The 25272-nt window shown below is 40.5% G+C and overlaps 1 protein-coding gene across 4 annotated transcripts in view; it reads right to left on the bottom strand.

Moving 5' to 3' along the window:
* Positions 1-7380: 7380 nt before the first annotated feature.
* Positions 7381-25272, bottom strand: part of ELMOD1 (ELMO domain containing 1) — a 39323-nt gene continuing 21431 nt past the window's right edge. For all 4 annotated transcript variants that reach the window (XM_079312007.1, XM_079312006.1, XM_079312008.1 and 1 more), the window contains 9 exons: positions 23039-23184; positions 22859-22887; positions 21604-21701; positions 17667-17796; positions 14860-14993; positions 13602-13670; positions 11188-11238; positions 9554-9687; positions 7381-8747 (listed from right to left, as the gene is read on the bottom strand). In XM_079312007.1, the coding sequence (XP_079168133.1) occupies positions 8575-8747; positions 9554-9687; positions 11188-11238; positions 13602-13670; positions 14860-14993; positions 17667-17796; positions 21604-21701; positions 22859-22887; positions 23039-23184 (964 nt within the window). In that variant the 3' untranslated portion in view covers positions 7381-8574. The remainder of the gene's footprint in view (positions 8748-9553; positions 9688-11187; positions 11239-13601; positions 13671-14859; positions 14994-17666; positions 17797-21603; positions 21702-22858; positions 22888-23038; positions 23185-25272) is intronic.

Genomic DNA, 25272 nt, shown 5'->3' with positions numbered 1-25272 from the left:
TGTTGCAGGATGATGATGTTGTGATAGCTTGAAGCAGGATGAGACACTGTGTTCCATGCTCATTGTACATACATACAGAAAACCACAAAATTCAGCCATGTCGGAGAAGTGGCTGTACAGCAGCTGAGACAAAACAATGACATCATACCCAAAATTTGTATTCACCAACTACAAACCAAGATACTTCATTCTCAGATGGTATCATATTTGCTTACATTATTTTGCATTATACCTATTTTTCTTTGAATGTGAGAAGTAGATGTTATTCATCCAGGTACAGGGATTTTGTGAAACTGAATTCCTTATGATGGGCAAAGCATTACTTGCTGGACCATGGATATTGGGATTCAGTCATACCACAGCAGTCTGCTGAGATACACTGGTATTATGTAGGCTTGTGAGCAAAAAATTTGCTCTGTCTAAACCACAATATTCTTCCCATTGCAGTGTTTGTTACAGACAACTTAACATGAAGAAAATAAAAATATTGCAACTGCTTTGATCCCAAGAGCAGCAGTGAGCTAAGGTGTCCTGGAATTAATGTCCAGCTCAGTACAAGACCAGTGTGGAAGCCCCACTGCTAGTGCAGGTATTTCATCACTCTGCAGTCTCCAGCTGCAATGGGTATTCCAGGCTTACATTTTCCCTAGATAGGTACATGGTTTTATGAATGTTTTCACTTGTGCTTTCTGAAGTTTAGGCACTTAGGGTTATATTGATTAAATTTTCAGTAGCATCACAGATGACCTGACCCAAATGACATAGGCAGCATTGCCTCCCACAGTGATCTACCCCAAAGGCAATTCTCTCTCTCTGGGGAAGAGAGTTTCTAATTCTCATCAGATGTCATTGCGCTGTCATTGCTGTGCCTAAAAAATAATGGAATAGAACTGTGACACAGAAGTTAATCACCATTATGTATAAGACTCTAAGGCAGTGATTATAGACATCCAAAATAAATTGAAGAGGATCACAAAAGAGACTGTTTCTAGGCAGTGATGTTTAATGCTTTATTCTATATTCTTAAATTGCACCTCTACATGCAAAACAAAGTGCCAGCATGTCTCTCTGATTTGCAGTTCAGACAGCTCTAAAATCTATCTCTCTGTATCTTTTGGATCTCTATTGGAATTAGAAATTAGTTTAGCACTCCAAAAGCACTGATACTGCACACAGGGAGGAAGTCACTGGCAAGCTTTCAAAATAGTGTCTAAGGATGTGGATGCTTAGTCCACCCATTAATGCAAGGGCACTCACTCCAAGGATCAAGGAAGGCTTTCTGACACACTCACTGTGCTGCCAGATGAAAAATCATCTACACCTGGTGAGCTAAAACAATGCTTATTCTTCAAAACCCACTGGCCTTTGGAACTGCACAATGCTCATTGTGTAAGAAGAACTGGAAAGCAACCAGCCTCAGTTCTGCCAAATTTTACAAGTTCACTGATCATTCAGGTGTGACTTTGGGATTGCTGACCACCAGGGACCAACAGAGACCCTCTGCACAGAAGAACACATGTGTAAAGGGGAGGGAAAATATGTCAATGATTTCAGGGAAATTACTATCATATATATATATGTTCATTCTGGGACAATCAGTGAATATGTATGTGAAATACAGTGTATAAAGAGGTGCTTTCTGTACTCAGCATGTACAGTATTTTGGAGGACACATTCTCTCATGCCTCCAGACAAATAAAGAATGCCTGATTCTTAGCATTACACTGTCAAGGATTTAATTTTATTTTATTTTAGTTTAATTTAGTTTATTTTTACTGTTTGGTTACAGCTAGATAGTTGATGTTCACATCTCCTCAGACCTGTCTTTTTATCCAGCAAATGAAGGAGAGCACTGTGCTGGGATAAAACTTCTTGCCAGGGCTCAGGATCCCCTGCTCATTGCTGTTGCTGGATTCATTTCTTACAGTCAGAGGTAGAACCAGTGTAAATTTGCTGAGTCTCACAGCAGACAGGCAGGATTACACTAACTGAGGCTGGTCTCAGGCATGGATCAAAAAACTCCTGAAATCCCTGTTTTATTCTTTAAGACAGAAGAAACTGATTGTCCCTGGAGAGAGCGTGGTGGGAGGTTGAGGATGCTCGAGAGGCAGAACAGCTCCATGCACTGCCAGCAGCTGAGCTAGAGAAGCCCTGGGCTGTCCATGCAGCCACATGCTCCTGTCCCTTTCCCACAGCCCTCGAGAAAGGCACAATGCAGCTGGAAACAGCAGCCTTAGAACAGCTTTCGACCCCTGGTGTCACAGTGGCCTCCTGCAAGCTGGGCCAGGGCATGGCAGCAGGAGGAGACTCACCAGGTCAGGGCATTTCAGAGCAGCCTGCACAGATCTCTGCTCCCATTGCTCTTTTCCTGCTCTTTTTTGGCCACAAAGCTGTGGAGAAGTGACACATCCTCTGCAAAGTGGCTTGCTGACAAATGTGTGAGAAGGGCCAGTGGTGCCAAAGGCATGGAAACTGGAGGTGAAGTGTGTGCCAGTTGGCTTAAATTCAAACCAATGAGCCAATGTGAATGAAAAACTGTGAGAGAGCAAAGAGGGAAATGATAGCAACTCATTACAGCTTAAAGGAACATGTGAGACCATCCAGAGCTGAGTCATCATCACAGATTTCCCTAGGAAAGAGAGAAAGCAAACTGCATCCTTGGATCTTCTATACCCTGCCCTTTTGTGTTCCCTCATCCAGCACATCAAGCAGAGGCAGATTCTCAGGGATGAGCAGGCAGGTTTCACAGGCTGATGTGCCAAGAAGCACTTTCTAACTCTGGACAACAATCCTATCTTGTCTCTGGACCATGACCAAGGGCCTCAATTTGGCCCTTAGCCTCCCCTCAGGGTTTACATCTAGGCCATGTCCATATCTTATTGATACTTCCAGGCCAGTCTCTTTTGAGAAACACAGACTTGCTCCTCACAGGTGCAGTAGGCACTAGGGATCACAGAATAATAGAGTGGCCTGGATTGGAAAGGACCTTAAAATTCATCAGGTTCTAATTGCCTGCCATGGGCAGAGATACCTTTCACTAGACCAGGTTGCTGAGAGCCACATCCAACCTGTCCTTAAACACTGCCAGGAATGGGGCATCCACAACTTCTCTGGGCAACCTGTTCTGTGTCTCACTACCCTCAAAGTAAAGAATTTCTTCCTAATATTTTATTTTAACCTTCCCTCTTTTAGCTGAAAGCCATTCCCCCTTGTCCTATAACTACATGTTCCTGTAAATAGCCTCTCCATCCTGTAGACCCCTTCAGGTACTGGAAGGCTGCAGTTAGGTTACCCTAAGGCTATTCTTTTCCAGACTGAACAATCCCAGTTCTCCCAGCCTTTCTTCATAGGAGAGGAGCTCCATCCCTTTAACCAATCATCCTGGTGTCCCTTCTATGAACTTGCTCCAACAGGTCCCTGTTCTCCCTGAGTTGAGGACCCCAGAGCTTGATGCAGTGCTCAAGGTGGGGTCTGCTATGTCTGTCCTCATTTCCAGTGTCATAGGGCCATGCCCTGTTGTCCATGGGCTAGGTCTTTCACTGTCACCTGCACATGCCTTCCTTGGTTACCTTTTCAATTGGGTGATACTGCCTGCAAACATACAACAGGCAACATGTCTCTTTTTTCCATCTCCTCTTGTGCTGCTCTGCTTTGCTGAGCTGCCAGCTGTGCTGCCAGCTGTGCTGCTGTGTGTTGGCCTCATGCTTCCCCATCCTGCTACCCTCCCTCATTCCAAGCTGTAAGCTCTTTGGAGAATACAGCAGCTATAATTTTGATAGTCCTTCAGCACAGTGGAGCCCAGGCCTAGTTACCAGCCCTCTGCCCTTCCTCATAGCTCCTTTGAACTAAGCTGCTATACCCAGCTCTTGCTTGGAGGTTTTGAGCTAAATCTCTTTTCTAATTATTGTTCTAGATAGAGTAGAACTATAGAACTAGAAAGTTTCCTTTACTAGAATAAGTAATGACCTGATTTCTATGTGCACTGCTCACAGGGGAAAGCACAAAGCCTGTCCTGCTATATTCCTATAGGATCTGGTAGGAAGAGTCCTGTCTAATCTTTGTTAAGTCTTACAGAAAACCCACACTGCCTCAAACTAAGAAAAACAATGAATAATTCATTTCCTAATCCATTTCAGGATTGTTTTCTGCAAAATATCTATTTTAATAATTCATGTGATTTTTAGCTGCACCATGCTGCAGATGCAAGAGTACAGAGGGGAACCCTACTGTTTGTCTCAGTGTAGCCTTGTGGATTCATTAGTGCAAAATTTGAATTCCTATTGGACCAAGGTCCAAGTGAGGAATGAAAGGTGAAAGTCAGGGAAGTTAACAAGATTCAAAGTAGAACAATTCTCTGAAAATCACCATTCCAGAGGAGTCCTTTCTGTGATGCCAAAATGGTCATATGCTGATGATGTCAAGCTTGTTAAGAGCCAGCTGGGGGACAGAAGGAAGTATAATCAGAATTTTTGTATTTCCCAAAGTGTATACAGAGTTTCCCTATTTCCCCAACATCACTTGCCAAAGACATGAACTTAGCAGTTATAGAATTGCACTCCAGTTACTATTTCAGGCTGTAACTGATTCCCATCTCAGTCAGATCCATCCAAGTGGTGGAGCTGGGACTGAGGTTTCCTCTAGAGCTCGGGCAGGAATGACAATAATCTGCAATACCCCACTAGGGGAGAACCCTGCAATGCTGGTCACTCCCGTGGAAGGGTCAAAAATCTCTGGTCACATTCTGACAAAAATGGACAGGTCAGCAAGTAACATGAAAAAAGCTAACCACAATCCATGAAGGGGGGGGGGGTTAAGAAAGAAATGATGGTCCCTCATAATTTGTTCATGATGCTACCAATGATTCTTTGGCCCAGTAGAGGTGGATCTGGATCCATTAACCTGAGCATCAGCACTCTGTTCACATACACCCTGTTCCACCTTACAGCACTTACTTCAGCTGGGAACATACTGAAAATGCCCTGCTTGCAGCAAAGTGTTTCAGCCTGCTAAGTCATCACCAGCTGTCTGTGCCCCCCAGGGCATACAGTGGGAACAGGTGCTTTTAGAAATTGCTCTTTCATTTAAAAAGACAATAAATTTTCCTTTTCCCTCTATTTGACAGTAAATTTTTCAATCGAGCTTCAGTGCTGCTCCAGGAAACAGTCAGGAGATACAATTGTCCAAGACAAATCATATGGATAAGGTAGACCTTGTTTGCTTCCAAAAATAGTACACAGAAATACCACCAGCACCAGCATTTGAAAAACTACCTTCCAAAAGAGCCAATTAGAAGTGCAGCAAAAATATTTCTCCTTCCCTCAAAGAGAGAAAGAAAGTACAAGCCATAAAGTGTCAGGAAGCTGGAGCAGCTCTTGTTCTCATCCTCCTGGCTGTAATGAACCCCCCAGGCACAGACCCTGTCAGCTCTCACAGCCCCAGCTCCACAGATGCTGGCTGAGCACCAAGGCTAGTGAAGAAAAGTCACTGTCCGCCTCTTTTGTTGAAGGAGCCCTGTTAACAATTTAAATACACACTTGCTGGCATAAGAAAATGCTGTTCTATGGGAAGTGCCTGAATCTGTAAGAGACAGGAATATAGGCACCATTATAAAAGGCTGCATACAGAATTAAAGAACTCCAAAACACACAGCCCTTTCCCTCCCCCCAGCTTTAAACAGATCAAGGTAAATATTTCTGCACTTGAACACATCCAATCTCTCAATATTACACTTCCATCATTTCTCATCTGCTGACCTAAAGCAATACATTTTTTAAGCAATGCATATTTTTGCATAGCTTCAGCATGCTGTCTTGATTTTTATACAATAAAGTATCAGCTTAGACTCACAACACAGCTGTTTTTTTTTTAAATAACACCTGGGCTGCATGGCATTGCCAATGTAACATATTGCCTGAGAAAAATTACCTGTTAAGAAAGAAGGTGAGCATTTACTTTACAGCCTGGGCAGGAAGCACTTGCTGCTCAAGGTGCACATGGCCAGGCATGAGCCTGAGAGAGAGATGGCTGGTGAAATGCAACAACCATGAAGCTGTGGAAAGCTTTTGGAAAGATCCAACCTAAATCTTCTCTATACTTAATTAAACTAAGTTCTGTTTCCTGAAGTGAATATAAATACTGATTCTTCTTTATTGAAACAAATTTTTAATACTTTCCCTCCCACTTCTTTCATTTTCTCCTCCCTAGGGAAAGCTGCATCCAGTTACTCACAGTCAGCTTGGATCTGTCCTAGTGATAGTGTAAATTGTAACTTTCAAAAAAATTCTGAGTATTTGCATCATGGTAAGAGGTCATTCTTGGGGACAAAGGAAGGCAGGGCCCAGCAGACATCCTCCCTCAGCACTGCCCAGCCAGTTTTAAGTACCCACCACGGATATTCTCTGCCTCAGGTTTGACATAGATTTTGGGAACAAGCATGTCACAGGACAAAGGGGAAGCACAAGTGGGCAGATTTGAAGGCACCAGGATGAAAGGGCTCCACAGGAGAAGGAATTTCACATTTAGCTTCATTAAATCTATCTTCCTGCAAAACAGAAAAAATAACCAACCAAACCAGTTAGATTATAGTGATACAATCTGACACAGAGCCAGATGACATTTTCTGATTTTGTTTGAAGTTGACACCTTGAGACAAGGCATAACTGAGAGGATCAGAGTAGTAAGAAGGTAGCAGAAACCTTCCCTTCCTCCCCAGCAACTCCATGAACTCCATTGCAAAGTATTAAAAATAAACCAGGGTAACCTAATAAATTGCTGGAGGTATTTAAGTCAGAGTGGGGCAAGGAAAGAAGAAGAGAGTCTAAAATTTGAAAGAACGAAAACTGTTACTAGAAACCTATTTTAGAAGCTTCAAGAGTCACACAAAAAATGTCCTTGAGACCTAATGGCTACAAATAACCACTTTCCAAAATCAGTGGAATTACGTTAAACATGCATAGTTTTTATTCCTTGCCTTATGCAAATGTTAATATTTCCAGTTTCATATTTCCAAATTCATTGGAGAAGACTAATTATTGCAAGACCCACAAAATTCTGCTGCTTAACCCCATGAGTGCAAGTTCCCAGACGTGTAGAGAAGTCCCAACCCCCAGCTTGCATTTTAGCAAAGAAATGAGACAGCTCAAGCCCAAGGAGTTTCCTAGGAAGTTGAAGTACTCCCATTTCTTTATTTTATTTTTGTTAAATAAAGTGATGGCCCAAGCAGTAACTAAAATGATATAAAGCACTTTATCTTTAGAAGTTATCACCACACTTCAGCCTTGGGAATACCTCAGAGGTGTTACAATCCATTTTACCTGATCCATTAAGTAAAACATCTTGCCTCTGTATTACTGTGCATCTCAAAAATAAAACCCACAGTGCTTCAGTTTAGAATGATGTATAATTTATTCATATAATTCACAAGTAGTTGGACACTACTCAATTTAATCTCCATATGCAAGTGATTTACACAAACATATAATACTAAAATTGATTGCTTAGAAGGTAAAAAATACCATGGGTATGAAATGCCATGGTAGATGTTGTTCAGTATACTACACAATCTTAGTGTCAAACACTTTCATTCATTTATTGTTTTAGAAAAAAGGCAGTTTGCCATTTTTAATTATTTTTTATAAGTAGTCTGGGAAACACAAGCGGTTTTGTTCTAAACCTTCTAATCAATTATTTCTCCCAGCTCTTAGAAACTGAATTAACAACCCAAGCAACATTTTCAGTAGTTCAAAGAAAAGACACATATTTTTGCTCCCCTGAATTCACCACGCACCACGTGACCAAATCTTGTTGCCCTCCAATGTGTGACACAAAACACTAACCTCTGTATATCCAAAGGAAAGGGCAGGGATCTAGACCATGCCTCAGCATGGTGGTGTCAGTGACAACAGCCTGATGTTGTAATTTTTGGCGCCTGCCAGTATCTGTTAGTTGTGAATGTGTTCACAGTTCACTGTGTTAGCATCACCAGACCATTTGGTATTCATGCATTTGATCATAATTCTGCATAAACTCTTCTCACTGAAACACGTATCTCATAAGCCTCATTAATTTTGCATTAAGCATATAATGGTTGCATGGAGAAAATTGGACTTTAATGTGTTTGTCTGCATTAGATTAAATTACATTATCTTCTAGATGAGGTCCAAACATACATTTTGCTTGAAATGCCAGTAGTTATCTTAAAACATACTGAGAAGTTAAAAAGCTTTCACAATACAAGATCCAGCTACTTATTCCACATATACAAAAACACTGCTAGAGAAATACAATTCAATTGTCAATGCTGAATTATGAGAAAAGTCTAAAAAAATAGAAAAGACTCTGATATCTGGACATCAATTCAGAAGGTAACACTGCATAATGAGGCAATATGAGCACCCATTTAAAATGAAAAATCCCCGACAAGAGAAGCGTAAGGGGATCGTGTGACAAAAATAGATGAACACTGCGCCAAAAACATGCACACGATTGCCATGGCCATTCAGTATGCTAGTGATGGTCTAACAGTGATCTAAACCAAGAGTGAGACAGTGCTTCCAAATTAGATCAACTGAGCAACTACATGTTGATTAAACTTTCTGATGCAGCAAAATGAGGACACAGAGCCATCTCTGGGTTCTGGAGCTGTCTCAAGATCCGCCTGTAAAATTTCTCTCTGACGCGATTGAATTCCATTATGTCCAGTGGATCCTCATCAATCCAGAATTTGTGGAATTCATGCATTAAGTAGCCTACAAAATAATAAAAAGGAAGAAGAGGTAGATATATAATGTAAAGGTGACATATACAATTAGAAACTAGGCTGGAATTAATAATTATTATTTGCACAGAGAATCCAGGTCACTGAGATCTGACACTGCTGTGCAGGAGCAACACTAAACCTATTCTGGACAATGCCAAAATTGGATGAATATAACACACACTGGCAGAATTTTTCACAATAAATAGAAGAAGTCACTAGTACCCTTCACATATGGATCCACAAATTGAAACATAAAACTAGGGAGTATAAAAACAGGGAAAGATGCTGCAGGCTCTTATTATCAGTTCCTTGCCTACACATTGAAAAATATTAGAAGTGTTCCTCCCACTGAGCAAAGATGAACAGCAGGCTCTAGAAGGGATGCTCAAATACAGGGGAGAGAGCTGTCAAAGCATTATTTTGGCAGGGGAGCTGCAACTCTGCTAAAGGATGGGGAGTAACACTAGAATGTAGATATGGCAGTTGTATTTAAGGATTCAGACACTCTTTATAGCAAATTTTCTTTCTTTTTATTATTCAAAAAAATGAAGGTCACTTGTTTAGGTACTTAGTGCATTTTGTTTTGTTTGTGTTTTTTATTTATTTTACACCTTGGTTTGGTAGTGGCCTCCATCACAGCCAAGAGATTAATCTAAGCATCCAAGATAGGAAAGCACAGTCTCTGTGCTGTGTCAGAAAACTTTATTTCCTTTTTTAAACTATGGCAGTACTCTGTTAGCAGAGTACCAATTATGCATTTCCACCCCTTGCCCCATGCTCACACCCAGCACTTACAGAAGGTCTGCTGGAAGTGAGTGAGCGTTGGTGCTTCTGGAGCAACATTGTAGAAATGGGTCTTCAGAGCCCCACTCACCAGCAGGTTGTATGCAAGGTCTGTTATGTTAATGCCCACGATAGCAAAAGAGTAGCTGTAAGGAAAAGCAGCAGCTTTGGTTGAGAGCTCACCTTCTTTCATCACATTTTAAGGAACACTGATGAATCTGACATTGCAGATTTTGTGTATTACTGAGATGTATTAATTCTCTCCTTTGTGAGTTTCCAAGGTGTGTGTGTGGGGTGGAAAGCAAGGAAAACATTTATTCTGCATGCTTTGTATGCTTCTGCATTAATACACAGCAAAAGAGGAGTTTCATCACTGTGCTAGCCTTTCCAGTGGAACAGTACTGATTAACTCCTACAAAAAAAGAACAAGCACAGAGTTCCCCGTGCTCCTGCACTGGCCTCTGAAACAGGGCAAGGACTCCACACGGTGGCCACGGCTGCAGGGTGGCCCCATCATTTCTTATTTTTAGCTGCTGGAGTTCCCACTGGAACTCATTACCCATAGTTAGGAACATCAGGTTTCAATAACCTGCCCTATAAAGACATTCATATGGCTAAAAAACGTTTAAAAAAAGATCCAGCCATCACCTCTAGTTTCTCCCTAAAAGAGAACTAGAGACAAAAGCCAGAAAACAGGCAAAAACCTAACCAGAGCATGCTGGACACAGAAACAAGAAAATCAGACTCATTAAGCAAACTGTCCTGCTAAGAGGCACCAACAAGTGAAGAATATTTAAACACAAAAAAAATCAGAAACTGGAAGTTAATTTGTGAGGCTGGTGCATAAAGAATTTGACATTTCCAGCAGTGATTATTTCCCAAGAATGCACATAAAGTCTCACATGGACATCTAGTGATAAAAGCAAGCAGGTTTGGATATTGAGTGATTGGATTTTTTTTCTCAGCTAAAACAGCAGCCTTCTTTAGACTTTCCTGGGTATTTTTTCAACTACCTGTATCAAGCAAACCAAAATAAGTTCTTTTTCTTTACTTTTTTTTTCTTTTTTTTTTTTTTTCCTGCATTTCAGGACCAAAAAACCAAATCAGAAGTCCAGAAGTTAACTTCAGCATGAGGCCTAATGGCAAGTTTCACAGAAAAATTAAATATGGGCAGTAAAATCTTGTATTACAGATTTTTAGATACATTCAGAAGGAACATCCTGTTCCATTCTCATGAATAATGCAGTTGTACCAAACCCATTGTTAAAGAAGAAAAAACCCTCAGTATCATTTCTTTGCTGTTATATTTTCCAAAAAGCAGTTCTGAATCTGGCTTTGACAGAAAGAAGTGAGATTTCATCATGTCATGTGCTAAGAAGAATTAAACAGATATTAATCACCATACTATATATAGCATACAGAGAAAGTTTCTCCTTGCTACAATTTTTTTTGGTTATTTTTTTCTTGATGTAACTTGAACTGTTTCTCCTGTAATCTTTGATCAAAACCAAGTGTGGTCAAGACAGCAGATGTACATATGCTCACAAAAGCTCCCTTTAAAAAGTTAATAGGAAACACCTTTTCCCCCTCAAATATACAGCATCATGCTGTGTTTGTAGCAAATTAAAAAAGGTCTTTAATCTTACCCAATTGCCTTGTCAAACTTTTTCTTCTCCCATTCAGCTTTGCTAAGTTGGCTGAGGAAGAAAAAATAATTAAAATCCAGATATTGCCAAGCATTGCTAACTTACAAATATTTTCTTTTAACTTCTCTGATGTTATAACATTGACTAAACTATTTTACCTTCTTTCACATGGCTAACCCCATTTAACACTGCTTGTGGCTGAATGGATTGATATAAATAGACTTGAAATGGGTAACTGGTTTAGAACATTGCCAGCAAACTCATCTCACCATTACAAAATGCACCTATGTCAATGTCCTCAGCAAAAGCCCATTGTTTTCTAAATTGACCACAAGGGTGATCCACTTCAGTTAAGCTCAAGCTGTACAAGAAGTTGAAATTACATTTAACTAATCAAAGACGGTTTTAGCTTTTTGGTGTTTTCAGAGATATATGTGATTCTCATCACTGGAGGCATGATTCACCTGAGGCAGCAAACATGAAAATACTCCTCCAACAGCACATTTTTTTGACTGGCCAAATTAGAAATCATTCAACAGCCAAAGTATAAGGAACAGTGTTGTTTCCTATTATTTGGCACAATAATGCAGTGCTTTTCAAGGACACAGAAAACGCCTCCCTTAAAATAAAATTAGTTAGGGAACAGATTGATTTTAAACCAAATTTCAGCTCTTCAATTATTTAAAAGAGCTGTGTGATCCAACCAGTCAGACAACATCCCACTAAGCAGGTTTGAGCCCACTGAAATGAGCAAGTTTAGCAGAAATCATTGCCTGCATTTCTAACCAGCTAAAGGCAGGCACAGAACTGACCCTAACCAGGGGCTACAACCTTGACATGGCTGTGGGAGTTTTGCCTTAGTAGGGCAAATCAGAGTTTGCAAGCTTTAGATCCCAAATTATAGACAGCTGTGTGTGAAAGCATTGTTCTTAGACTATTCTTGAACTTCAATAAGTATATATTACACTAAAAACAATTCCCTGAGCTTCATGTAAATATAGGATGTAAAAATTGTTGTCATTAATTACTCAAGATGCTAACAGGCTCATACCCATTGTGATCTGAGGGTTACTGGGTGGCATGCATGAGGACAAAATTCCAGCTCCTAAACAGCTTTGCATACAGGAATACACTATTCTTTGCTCATCCTCTAAAGTGTGAACCATCTTTTTAGGTAAAGGAATAACACCAGTTATAAAAACCAAGGTAAAGACTGAATAATAAAGGTGGCACACATAGGATGTGGGCAAGTGAAACAGTTCAACTGAGATAGAAAATCCATGGATCACAATCCCATCAGAAAACAGCACAGCTGCTAAGCAACCACATCAGGAAGATCCCCATGGGCACCACCTGCAGCATCTGTCTTCTACTGAAAGCTCTGTCAAGGCATAGGAATTGTACATGCTCACACAGCACTCCCAGACTGCCCTTGGTAATCAAACATGCAAAGAAAGGACAATATGCTCCAAGGGCTTTTTGTCACAGAATTACCATTAGGAACTCAACAAAAAAAATCCCCAAAAAAACAAACCCAAAAACCTGAGGAGATCAAAAGCTTCAAGATTTAAGTGTGAACCAGCTTTATGGATATCTAACATTACTGGCAGAATAAAAATGTCTTTTAAGGTAACTGATTTCTATGTAACCAGCTAAGAGGTCTCTACCCCCCAATAATTATGGAGTCTCTTATTGACAAATTACCTACAACACAGTTTGTGACATTTGAGGGTACCTGATCTCTCAACAGTCAGGACAAGGGGGTAGCCAGATTGGAACCATCATTAGTCAAGGTAGACAGAGCATGTGACTATAAATAAAGGGGTTTTTTTGCTCTGCTAACAAATATTTGGCCTAGACTACTTATGATTATCAATCAGTCACTTTAACTACATCAAGCAAGGTGGATTTTAATTTTTGATATATAAGCATATTCATACACATGCAGTGTTCTACCCCACAGTTTGGGTCAACTCCAAAGAAAAGAATATGGATCTCTTGGTGTTGCAAAAAAGACTTTATGTTTATAACACACCAAATTGTAGTTTATCTTTATTTACATGTAGTGTCTCAGAAAACTTAGAAAAAAGAAAAAAAATACCTTAGTTCCTTCTTAGTGACTTCCCTTTATTATGAAAAAACACAAAGAAATTAAAAGAAAGGTAAATAAAAATACAAAAATCACTTGAAATCAGAAGTGAAAACATTTAACACTAAATGTAACTATTTCCAAGATTCAGAATACAAGTTTGCCTCTTGCACCTGTTCGACTTTCAGGATCAGTACTTCAAAACAGACAGCATGTGGCAAAACCCAAGAATATGCCCAACAAAGAGAAAAAAACCCAGCCCTCTTCCTCAAAGAGAGCCAGCAGAGTGCTCTCTCAAGTTATTCTTTCTGATCTCAAGCATTACCTGTATTTAGGGTGAAGAGAATCAGTGAGAACTTGCTGAGCTATCTCAGTGTCCCATTCAGCAAAATACCTGCAGACATAAATGTTTAGGGTAAATTGTTTAAAAAAAAAACCAAACAAGAAAAGCATCTGAAGTCATACTAAGCTGTCTATACACACCTTTTTAAAACTCAGTGCATGTGTTACAGTAGGAATAGGAGTAGGAGTAGCATCTGACGTATTAAACTCATTAAACTGCCACTCACACCCCCAAACTGAAAGATTAAAGCTGCCTCCTACTACAAGTGCACTCCTGTATGAGTTTAGTGAATGTGCATTACCAGACTCTCCTCTCTACCCACCCTACAGAAAATCAGTTGTGTGCTGAGCTCAAGAGAAAGCAGTTCAGGCTTCTTGATCTGGCAGACTCATTAAGCAAGATAAGAGACATCACAGAAGACTAAGAAATTAAATGCATGGTAGGGATTAATTTCAAATAGAAGTTCAAAGCCAGAGTAAAGAGTCCAGATTCTCCACTGAGATTTACTAGGGAACAACATACGGACAGAGGATGATTTATGTCCTTCAATCTCTAAAAGCAGAAAATACTTTTTTTTTGCCTTGTAAGGAGAAATTATTTTACCAAACGTTTCTAGGTTATGTAACTGCATGCAACAAATACAAAGGCTGGAGAAAATGACAGGCATTAGTCAATTCCCAAATTACTAAGCACAGCTATGGCATTAACACCTGGTTTGCGTGAGTTGGAAGGAAAAATGATGTAAACTCACTGCTTAATTTTGAGTATGGACAGAAATTGAAGGAGTAGTCAAACCACCTAAGTCTGGCATCAGCGACTGCATATCAAGTGTTTTGCTTAAGAATTCAGCATGAAATTCCCAAAGACAGCAGCTGAACAGTAACATAAACCTCCCACCTACATACTTCCAGGGCATTTTGTTTAAGGACATCTATATACTGGTGAAAATATACTTTACACTTTCTTTCTGGTAGGAAGAGAGTGCTAACTTACTGTCTTACAGAGAAACTAAAAAAAGGGCATAGCAAGTCGTATTACAAGATTGAATTAGGAATGCTGAAAGAAAGGAGACCCCTTTGAGAAGAGAAACACTCCAAAAATTAGGCTAGCAAATAAATTCTTTCATTTGCTTAATATGAAGTCTCTAGCACTTCCATAAATTATTCCCACAGATTTGCCAAAAATCTGCTTTTCATGACTTCAGACACACGTAAACCCATCTGCAGAGGGACATACTTACACCAAGTTATATAAGCCCAAGAGACCCATTCCTCTAAAGTCTGTTTTAGGATCGTCACCTTGGAAACCAATTTCACACCATTGCTTTGAGATCCGAGCTTTCAGTGGTGAATCCGGCTTCAAGCACTTCCATAGCTAGGAAGATTATAGGTAAAACATAATTGAGTTTCCATACAGTACTGTTTTGGTTTTTTATTCCTCTTTTTAAACCAAGTTAAGTTCTGATCTCTGAATAGATGACTGCAGGAACATCACTGCATTGCTATCCAGCAACCCAAACACAAAATGAAACCAAGTTCCTTTGGATGTGTGTCTGCAGGGGGAAATCCCAAACCACTCTGAAGTATTGCAGACATTTCAGCCCTACAAGGCCCTTCTGACTTCATCACTGCTGCTCTAACATCTCACACAAGGACTTGTTTTGCTCATGCTTACTGCATCAAGGTGGTATCTGCCTCCATATGCACAGAGACAGGAATGGGCTGGAATTTGGTTGTAAATCACAGACTGAGCAGCAGAGCACCTTTGAGTCCCTGAGGCCCTGCAGCAATCTTTTCCCTGGCATCTTTTGCAAGTCTCTGGAAAGGTTATAAATTAAGAGAGCTGAGTTGGCTATCACTGTGTTGAAATGTAAATTGGAGAACATTAAAAAAAAAAAATCCATACAAGGCTAGCATGTGCACCATATATTTAACTAAGGGAAAAATCATTAATTGATCTCATATCAAGAAATGTCTGAAGTGATTTAACAAGTGAGATCGTCAGCTGGAATAAATCCATTTAACTGCACTGGTCCAGCAACTTTAGTGCCTAGATATCATGTTGCTATACACCTAAAAGCAGCCTAAATTGACATATAACAAATGAATACCTTTATGCACACCTCATGTGCCATACCATAAACTCAGCCTTTTTGAAGTGTTTATTAAGAAACAGAATTTAGAATTAAGAAAGTGTACCATGAGTTGGTGAGTACACCCTAAAGAAAATCACTGAGACAATGCCCACCCACTGGAAAGAGCTGTATGCACATTTCCTAAAGAAACAGAAATTGTTTTAATTTTAGCAATTCTAACTGCATTTAAAATTAAGTGTCCCGGGAAGGTTAAAACTTTAATGATTTCACTTTGTAATGACTGCATAAAGCATCATTGTTTAAACCAATGTTCATCCATCAACACTAAATACAGTATTAATCATTAGTGCAATCACATTAAGATAATCTTTCTCTCATTCATAAAGTGCTCTCCTGGTAAACATGAATAAATGATAGCCATTAGGAACCTGAATTACCCATTTCAGAGATCTCTTAGCAGAGTGTCTAGAAGGAATGAAAACCAACCAGCCTATTCTTCTACAGTGAGGATTGGAAAACGAATTAAACCCTTGGACATATTTCCATTTGACATTTGCAAAAGTAGAACATCTGCTGTAAACAAGTGCTAATTCTCAGGTGAAATTGATACTTTTTTGAACATTATGAGTTTGCATAATGTTGCATGAATTGCACTGCTTAATTTCTCCTTAAACCTTCAGTTTCCATTCTGCTTTTATGCTCGTGCAATTCTGTTTTTAAAGCACTTACATGACTGCACATCATTGCTGACGTGATTCTGAGGACTTTGCCCTCAAGGCTGGATGGCAGGGAGAGACTAGAGCCAGGTCCTTGTCCTTCTCACCTATAATCCCATCCCTAGACCCTACTCAGTCTCTGGGCAATGCAGGTACCCAGGGTATTTAGGGATGCTTTCCTGGAGCCAAAGGCAATTTTAATCTGCAGTGAGGTTCCTGATATTTTCAGGGACCAACACTGTAGGCTGCCACCTGCTTTTCTCACCTGCAAGACACAGGCTTCCTCAATGGGTAAATCTGTGTGTCCCTTTAGTTAAACCTCACTCTCATCCCATAAATTTGTGCCTTTGGCTGCACAGGGGCAGGACTTGAGCAGGAGGAGTCCATCTGCCCAAGTCTACGTGATGGTTAGAACACTCCTTCAGGGCAGCTCTGGATTTGGACCATTCCTTGGTGCCAGCAGCAGCAAACCTTAAAGGCAGCTTTCCAGACACCAACAGGAACCCTGATCATCTGAGGCATTTTTAGAAGTAGTTACTTGCATCAGACAGTGCTTGTGTAATATGCCTACTGGGATTTTTGGAAGACCAAGTAACTATGGTAAAATACTCTCTCTCTCACTGTAACTTGTACAAAATTTGCACTGCAAGCATCAGCATGGAAGACATCTTCATCATTGTATGGCATCATTAAAGTTTTCAGTACTTTTGTCTTAAATTAAAAAGAAAACCCCCCAACCAAACAGGTAGTATGTTTTTATAAAAGCTCTGAAAGTTCTCTAAGAAGGCATTTGGCTTGTAGCCAATAAGTTCATGATCACTTATTCTGTGTTTCTTGGCATTTTTCTGAAGCATCCTGCAATAGCTATGGTTAAGGACCAATATGGTTAAGGATCAGGACCAGGGCTTCCTATTAGACTATTTTCCAGAACCATTAGTTTTTTCTCCATTTTTTTATCCACTTCTAATATAAGAACTCTCTATCTCTTCAGCTCACTGCAGATAACACCTCTGTGTGTTATCCAGTGCCAAAGGAAATGCATTTATCTACCAGGGAGTGAGTGCTTGCTTGGCTGGTGTTACTCCCAGACCAGATTATAATGCTGTGTAGTCCTATCTTAAAACAGGTACACGAAGGAGGAAGGTGACAACAGCTCTTGATGTTTCAGAGGCTCAGGAAGCTCTTGGGAGCTGACATGAGTAAAGGATGCTGTCTAAATGCCTCCTCAGCTCTTACCTTCAGCAGCATTTCCTCGTGCTGCGGATTCTCGGAGTCGTACGGCTCCCGGCGCAGCTTCTCCACCTCTGCAATGAGGTTTCTGTACCCCACAATCTGCAGCAGGCATGCCTGGAGGGACACTCCCAACCTGAGGAGGGGCAGCAACACATCCCAACTCAGTCATGTATAGACATGAAACAGCACTGCCATGCACACACACACAGCTAATACACATGACTAGTGATACATCCATCAATTGATAGCATAATACTTCAGATGTAAGAGGAAAATTTCCAAGAGATCAATATTACATTAAGCAGGGCATTGCAAAAGGCATAATCTCATTTAGTGCCTTCCTTAGACAATAATATTTGGGATTTTTTTAAAGCCATGAACCATGATTTTTCACACGAAAATCCCATTATAACTATACACAGCAGCATTGAAGGCCTGTAACAAGCACATTACTGAATCTTTCTCCTCCTTCCAATGACAGCTTCACAAACAATTCCCAGGGATCACAGACATGAACTTCAAAAAGGCTGAAGGGGGAAAGAAAACTCAGCAAAAAGCTAAAAATTATTGTTTTGCTTCTGTGCCACAAAAGCTAGCATAAAGAAGCCAAAACCCTGAAGTAATATAGATTCAAAGATCTGCCTCCAGGCAGATTTGGCTTTTGTGTCATGTTAAGAATTGTCATAATGGTTCTCTTTTCATTCTAATGCAGATTTTTGTGTTTCCTTTTTACATATCCTGATGCATCATCAAGAAAACCAAACCTAACACACATGAAATAACCACCCTCAAAAAATCCCAACCCAAACTTAAAAAAAAAACCACACCAGAAAACTCTGCACCAAACAACAGCTTTACATTAAGATTTTAAAATACAAAATGCAAGTCATGCAGTATGCAACTGCCATGCTGATAGAAATATTTGCTTATACATGGGAATAAGCCCTTTAATATTTAATAGTACCTAAAAGTATTTGAAGACATGGCATGAATTTGGAGGGCAAGCTAAGTGTGCACTCTTATTCCTCTGCTGACATTAAGCAGCACAGCTTCCTTGTCTGTTGTGTTTGATACACTGAAATATTTTGTTTATTCTCTAATACTCTCAAATTTTCCAAACAGAAGGATTTTCACTGCTTATCTTTTGGGGCAGGTCCTGCTTGTCTAAATTTATCTCCCTCTATGAGAAGGTGACCTGCCTACAATGAGGGAAAGGATGTGGATGTTTTCTACCTGAACTTTACTAAGGCCTTTGACACTGTTTCCCTCAGCATTCTACTAGAGTTGTCTGCTTGTGCTAGGGTGGGTGCACTATTCACTGGGTAAAAATCTGTCTGGATGGCCAAGCCCAGAAAGTGGAGCTGAATGGAGTTACATCCAGCTGGGGTCACTAGTGGCATTCCCCAGAGATCAGTTTGGCACCATTCTGTTTAATATCTTTATTGATGATCTGGATGAGAGGACCAAGTGCATCCTCAGTCAGTTTGCAGCTGATACCAAGTTGGATGGAAGTGTTGATCTGCTGGAGTGCAGGAAGGCTCTGCAGAGAGATCTGGGCTGGCTGGATCCATGGACCAAGGCCAATTGTATGAGATTCAGCAAGGCAAAACACTGGGCCCCTCACTGCCAGAAAGACACTGAGGGGCTGGAGCGTGTCCAGAGAAGGGACACGGAGCTGGGGAAGGGTCTGGAGCACAAGTGCTGTGAGGAGCAGCTGAGGGAGCTGGGGGTGTTCAGCCTGGAGAAAAGGAGGGACCCATCACTCTGCAGCTGCCTGGAAGGAGGGGGAGCTGGGTGGGACTGGTCTCTTCTGCCGGGTAACAATGACAGGACAAGAGGCCTCAAGTTGCCACAGAAAAAGTTTGGATTTGATATTAGGGATAATTTCCTTCACCAAAAGTGTTGTCAAGCCCTGAAACAGGCTGCAGGAAAGTACCAGAGTCACCATCCCTGGAGGTACCTAAAAGATGTGTAGAAGTGGCACTTAGGGAAATGGTTTGGCAATGTTGGGTTAAATGACTTCAGAATTTTAAACCTTTTCTAACCTATATGATTCCATGGTTAATCTACAGAATCAGAGATATCAACATTAGTCCATTCATTTCTCATGCTGCAATTTTATCCCATTTGAGGCTATAACCCTTTCAGACAAAAAAACCCTTCACAGTAGTTTCCATCCTTTGCTTCTTTTTTCTTTTTCTTTTTTTTTTTTTTTTTTTAATTTTTTAAACATGCTTTACTAGCTGTAGCCTCCAATTTTACAGAAAGGCTGCATTTCAAAGAAAGCTGAAAATCCTGACAGACTGTGAATTGCTGTAGAGTATCACTAAATCACAGCCATAATGTTTTTAACTTCTTTATAGACTCAGAATTGTTTAGAGCAGCAGAACACTGACTGTGGCAAAACAGAGCAATTTTATGTTAGAAAAACCCCATGCTTTTAAGGATCCAAGGTGCACAACACATTCAAAGTAAACCATTTTTGCACTTTATGTAAGGCAGTCAAAAGCTCTATGCAGTGTTATTTGTGTGAGGAGATGGGGGTTGAATTAGATAACCCCCTTTCCTTTTCATGAATGCTTGTTGTTCTTGCCAAACACAGGATGTGGGTGAGGTGCTGATGTCCCACATCTCCTCCTTGGCATGCTGGTGCTGGCTGTGCCTGTTCTCAGAGTGCAGGAGCAAGATACCTGGGCTTCACTCCCACTGTACTCAGCTCCAGGTGCTCCACCAGATGGAGGCAAGTCCAAAACTGGAGCAGGGCAACTAGATGATTGTGAAGCTCCCTCCCAGCCCAAGCCTTTCTGTGATTCTATGTCTGCTTCCACATTTAGTGTAGACTGCACGTCACCACCAGGTTATTCAACCTACTTGCTCCTACTGCTAGATACACACACTTATCTGAGAGGCATTGATAAAGGAAAATTACTATGAGATGCCTTCTCCTCTTTAGATCACAGCAGCCCACAGTCCCCAAGAACAGCCAGTGCAAGCACCCCTGAGATGCTAGCTCAGCTCTGCAAAGATGCCACATTAACAGAATTACTGCATATGGGTTTGCACAAACACATGCAGTATGACACATGTCCCTTTGTCCTTACCCCAGGAAATGTCAAGTCTCTGCTATTCAACATAAGGGCAGAGCTTTCAAACAAGACAGTTTGGATACAGGTTTTTTACATTCAAGAGCTGCTATCATGTGTTGATGCTGCTGACCACTTAAAGACAAGCAGCTGTCAATTTATGGATGCCCATTCTTAATTATGTATATCAACTTCAAGCTTGGGAAGAGGAGTGAGCCTCAGACTCATCACCTGGATAATACACTCTCAACTTTCCTCCTACTGATTCCTGACCTAGACATCTTGTGCCTTAAGCTAGGAGTTGAAAGGTAAGACAACCACAAAAGTGTTATCATCACCTGCTCTTGAAATACACACTCATAAATGTGATGGTTGGTTGTCTTCTTACAGTAATAAACATCAGTTATATCATTAACACTTCTGTTTGAATAATTTAAGGCAGTTTTAAAATGCAAACCAGTATATGTCTGTATCAGCTAAAACAGGATGATTTCTTCCCTGCTCTAAAGGCAGCATAGAGCCTTTCTCAGAAGCCATCACTATTCCTGCCAGGACCTGTGGCTTGGTGGTATTTTATCCCTGGGGAAGTGACCCCCCTAAATCCATGTATCAACAAGGTACTAAGACAGAACCAGATAGATAAAAGACTCAGGATATGCTTATTAAGTCACCATAAAAAATCATTCATCAAACATCACTTTTTGGCAGCAAAGCTAAAATTAGAATTTTATGCTGAGCGACAGATTTCATCTTCAACTTGTGTACCACAATAACTATGGAGAAGCAGTTCTCCATGGACCCAGGAACTGATGAAATCAGTAATTCCCACTTGCTCTGTAAGGAAACTATGAACTTACTGTGGATTTATATCTGGATTAATCCTTTTCAGCTCCATGATGTCATCTATCGTTTTTTCAATAGCATCAGGGTGAACATTTACTGATGTTTGAAGCCGCTAAAAAGAGGTTTTAAACACATATTAATTCTTACAGAGGTGGTAAATTTGATACCTGAAAGCTTCTGCACTAAGAGCCCAGAAGACCCAACTGAACACATGTACATATCTTTCCAAGTTATTACACCCTACCAACTCATTTCAGTGCACCTGCCCTGTAAGAACTCGAGTCCCTTCACCCTTGTAGTCAGATCACTGCATTTGTGTGGCAGCTGTCAGTGAAGATGATCAGTGCTAATCAAGAAGCAGCTTTAGACCATCCACCTAATTACACCAGAATTTCTAGCTTTCATTTGACATTCCTTCACCCAACATGTTGCAGTAACACAGCAAATCTTTCTTTCTTTCACATGTAATTTCTATTTGTAGAAATGCCTCTGAGGCTTCAGTATTCAAAAACCAACATGCCATCAGAAAATTTAAGAGGCTGAAATTTCTTATGCTTTGTCTCAGGACTGCACAATTGCTAAATGCAGGTTTTTAAATAAGATTCTGCCTTTCTGTTTGTGCTAGAAATACATTTGGAAGTACTATGCTGAACTAAGAGCTACATGACACCATTTTTGCTAATGCTGAAGTAAGCTTTTCAACATCATTGACTCTTGTGACAGAGAATTTAAAGGCTGAAGGATGTTATTTAACTTACACACAAATGCCTTAGGGAAGAACTTAGGTAAGAACAACCACTGGTACAGTAAAAGGATGAAGTGAAAGAGGCTTTTCTCCATCAATGTATTTATAAGGAAAAGAGGGAACAAAGTTGATGAAGTTGCTTTCCAGACAAAAAACATTCCTTCTTTTTTTCTAAATTTGCAAATGACTGACTGCAGAATACAGATATCCTAAGACAGGATGAGGAATCAAGCCAAGAACCCCCAAATTACAACACTTCACTCTCATTATCTCCAGCATGGCGGGTTGCTCCCTTGATTCCATCATTGCCATACTGGGCCTGTCCCTGGAACACAGGACACTCTACCCAACTTTGCAAGATCAGCTGCTACTGCATACACAAGACCCTCTTCAGTGGAAAATGGTTTTCATGTAAAATCATATCAAACCTTAAAGTGATTTTTTGGGTGGAGCAAACAGCAGACTGAACAAACCAACGATACAGGACACAATAGAAAAGGTGAATAATGAGATCTTTCACTCACCTTACTTTTTGAACCTTTCAGGGATGCCTCTGTAAGGGAACAGTATTAGAAAGCATCATGTCAAACAAATATGTTTATATTGGATCAATTTAACAAATTGTTTTTAATAACGATATCATACAATTTTTTAGCACATGTAGAAAATTACACAGGCATAGAGAATAAGTATATTGCAGTTACCTATTTTCATAGTTCTGGCAGCTCCAGGTTTGGTGTTGTAACAGATCCTTTGCAGTTCACATTGACCAGTTAGTTTCCTGACCACGAATTTCAGGCAGCGCCACAAGCATTTGCAGTAGAAGTACAGGCATACCTGGACAAACATCCTGGCAAAAGAAGAAGCCTGCAAATAAGAGTCTGGAGCAGACTTTGTCTCAACAAGGTCACCACCCAGCCAGCAAGTATTTCCTCACCCCAAATTCCCATTGCCTAAGGGCACCTTCGGAGCAAAAGCAGCAATCTCACTACAGACATTTATGCTGGTAAATGTTAAACCATGCTTTTTAGTATTAGCCAACAAAACTACCCACACACACAGAACCACAACTAGAAGCACAGAATAAGTAAACTCCAGAGTTTTAAAAGAGTACTTGTGGAAAACTCTTTGTCCTCCTAACATAAAAGGCTGTATAGTTCCTACCAATGCTTTGGGGGAACAGGACTACATGAGAAGGGAGTACAGCTCACCCTGATATCATGGGTGCTGAGAAGCCAGGAAGACATTATACCCTGGCTTAGTTCTGCCTCAGCAACCATCTGCTCAAGCAGAGTTGGCTATCCTGACAAACTTGACATCCTGACAGCATTCATGTCATATCCCTAAGAAGGAAAATTAAGGCAATCAAAGCTTCTCCCCTTTCAGAAGAAAAGGTGTTTAAGAATTTGTCCTGAGGAGTGCCAGTTCTTCCCAAGACCAGCTGTTACACAGCATGGATGCTGCACAATTTCTCAAAATACAGAACTGACAGTAAGCCAAGAAACTCCTTATGTAGCTACTGCAACTAGTTTTGAGCCCCAGCAAGAGAAGATAGACTTTGACAAACTGGATATATTTCAGTGAAGATGGTAGGGTTGGAGCACAAACCCTGTGAACAGAGGCTGGGAGAGCTGGGCTTGTTCCACCTGAAGTAAAGATTCAGGGGGATCTAACAGCAGCCACCAGTGCTTGTGGGAAGATCTTGAAGGAAAAAGAGCTGGGCTCTTGACAGTCCTGCAGGGCCAGTAGACAAGGAACAACAGCTCTAAGCTGATACACAAGAAATCAGCCTTGCAAGGAGAAGCTTTTCTCCCCCAAGGACGGGTGGACAGTGGCACAGGTTGCCCAGAGAGGCTGTGCTGTCTCCTTCCTCAGATTTTTAATCCCTGACTGGAAGAAGCCCTGAGCAGCCCAGTCTGACCTTGGTGCTAAACCTGCTGTGAGAGGGAGCTTGAACTGAAGGCCTGCTAAGGTCCCTCCCAACTGGGATCCTACAAAAACCTGAAAAAGGCTCCATATATAAGAAACACTCTATTTTAGACTTGGTTAGCATTACAGCTACTACCAAAGCCCACATATTGCTACCACAATTACATAACACACCCCAAACACATATTTTAATGGGAAATAACTTATTTGGAAATAATTTATCTTGTTTCTATGGCTATGATGGCACAGATCCTGCCACATTACCCAACTATCTGTCAACCTCCTGGGGTACACATGGATCCACCCACAGTCCCTGGGTTCAGAAACACATCTCATAAAAGACAAATTGCAAAGAACTAGCAGTAGGAACATTGCCACTTAGGCAATGTCCTTAGCTACAGGTGGTTCTGCTAGAACAAGGGGATAGACTAGATGATGTCTACAGGTCTAGATGATGTCTTCCAATCTCAACCTCTCTGTGATCATATTCTGTGATTACATTATATGAAAACATCAATACAACTTTGATATGCTAGTGTGCCAATAAAAATTCACAAATAATGTGGTCCATTATGTTCTAAGCCTGTGTGTATGCATATTCACCATTAGTTCACTATTGTGAGCTCACTATTAGCTCACTGCTGTTGATGCTTTCAAAGGATAGATATTTCTTAGGGGACTCTATTATCCTTTTCAATAGCCTGAAGTGATTATTTCAAAACATTGAATTCCAGATACTCAAATCAGTTATAAATATGTATATGTATATATGTATGTAAAGCTTGAAGAGCACCACCCCTTCCTAAAAACTTCCTGAAGGGCATGATGTAGAAGGATGTTCAAGGAAGGGAGGATGAATTAACTCATGTTAATGTCCACACAGGAGTTTAATCTGCTTTATGTTGACTTCAGCTTAATCATCTTTTAATGGAGATTAAGCTATGGGAACTAAAGACATTTTATGTCTAAATGGAAAGCATCCACACAAGTATTTAAAATGCTTTAAAAG

The sequence above is a fragment of the Erithacus rubecula genome (assembly GCF_903797595.1).
Source record: "Erithacus rubecula genome assembly, chromosome: 1".
Lineage (NCBI taxonomy): Eukaryota > Metazoa > Chordata > Aves > Passeriformes > Muscicapidae > Erithacus > Erithacus rubecula.
The sequence above is the reverse complement of the archived record's forward strand: the minus strand, read 5'-3'. Positions and strand labels throughout refer to the sequence as shown.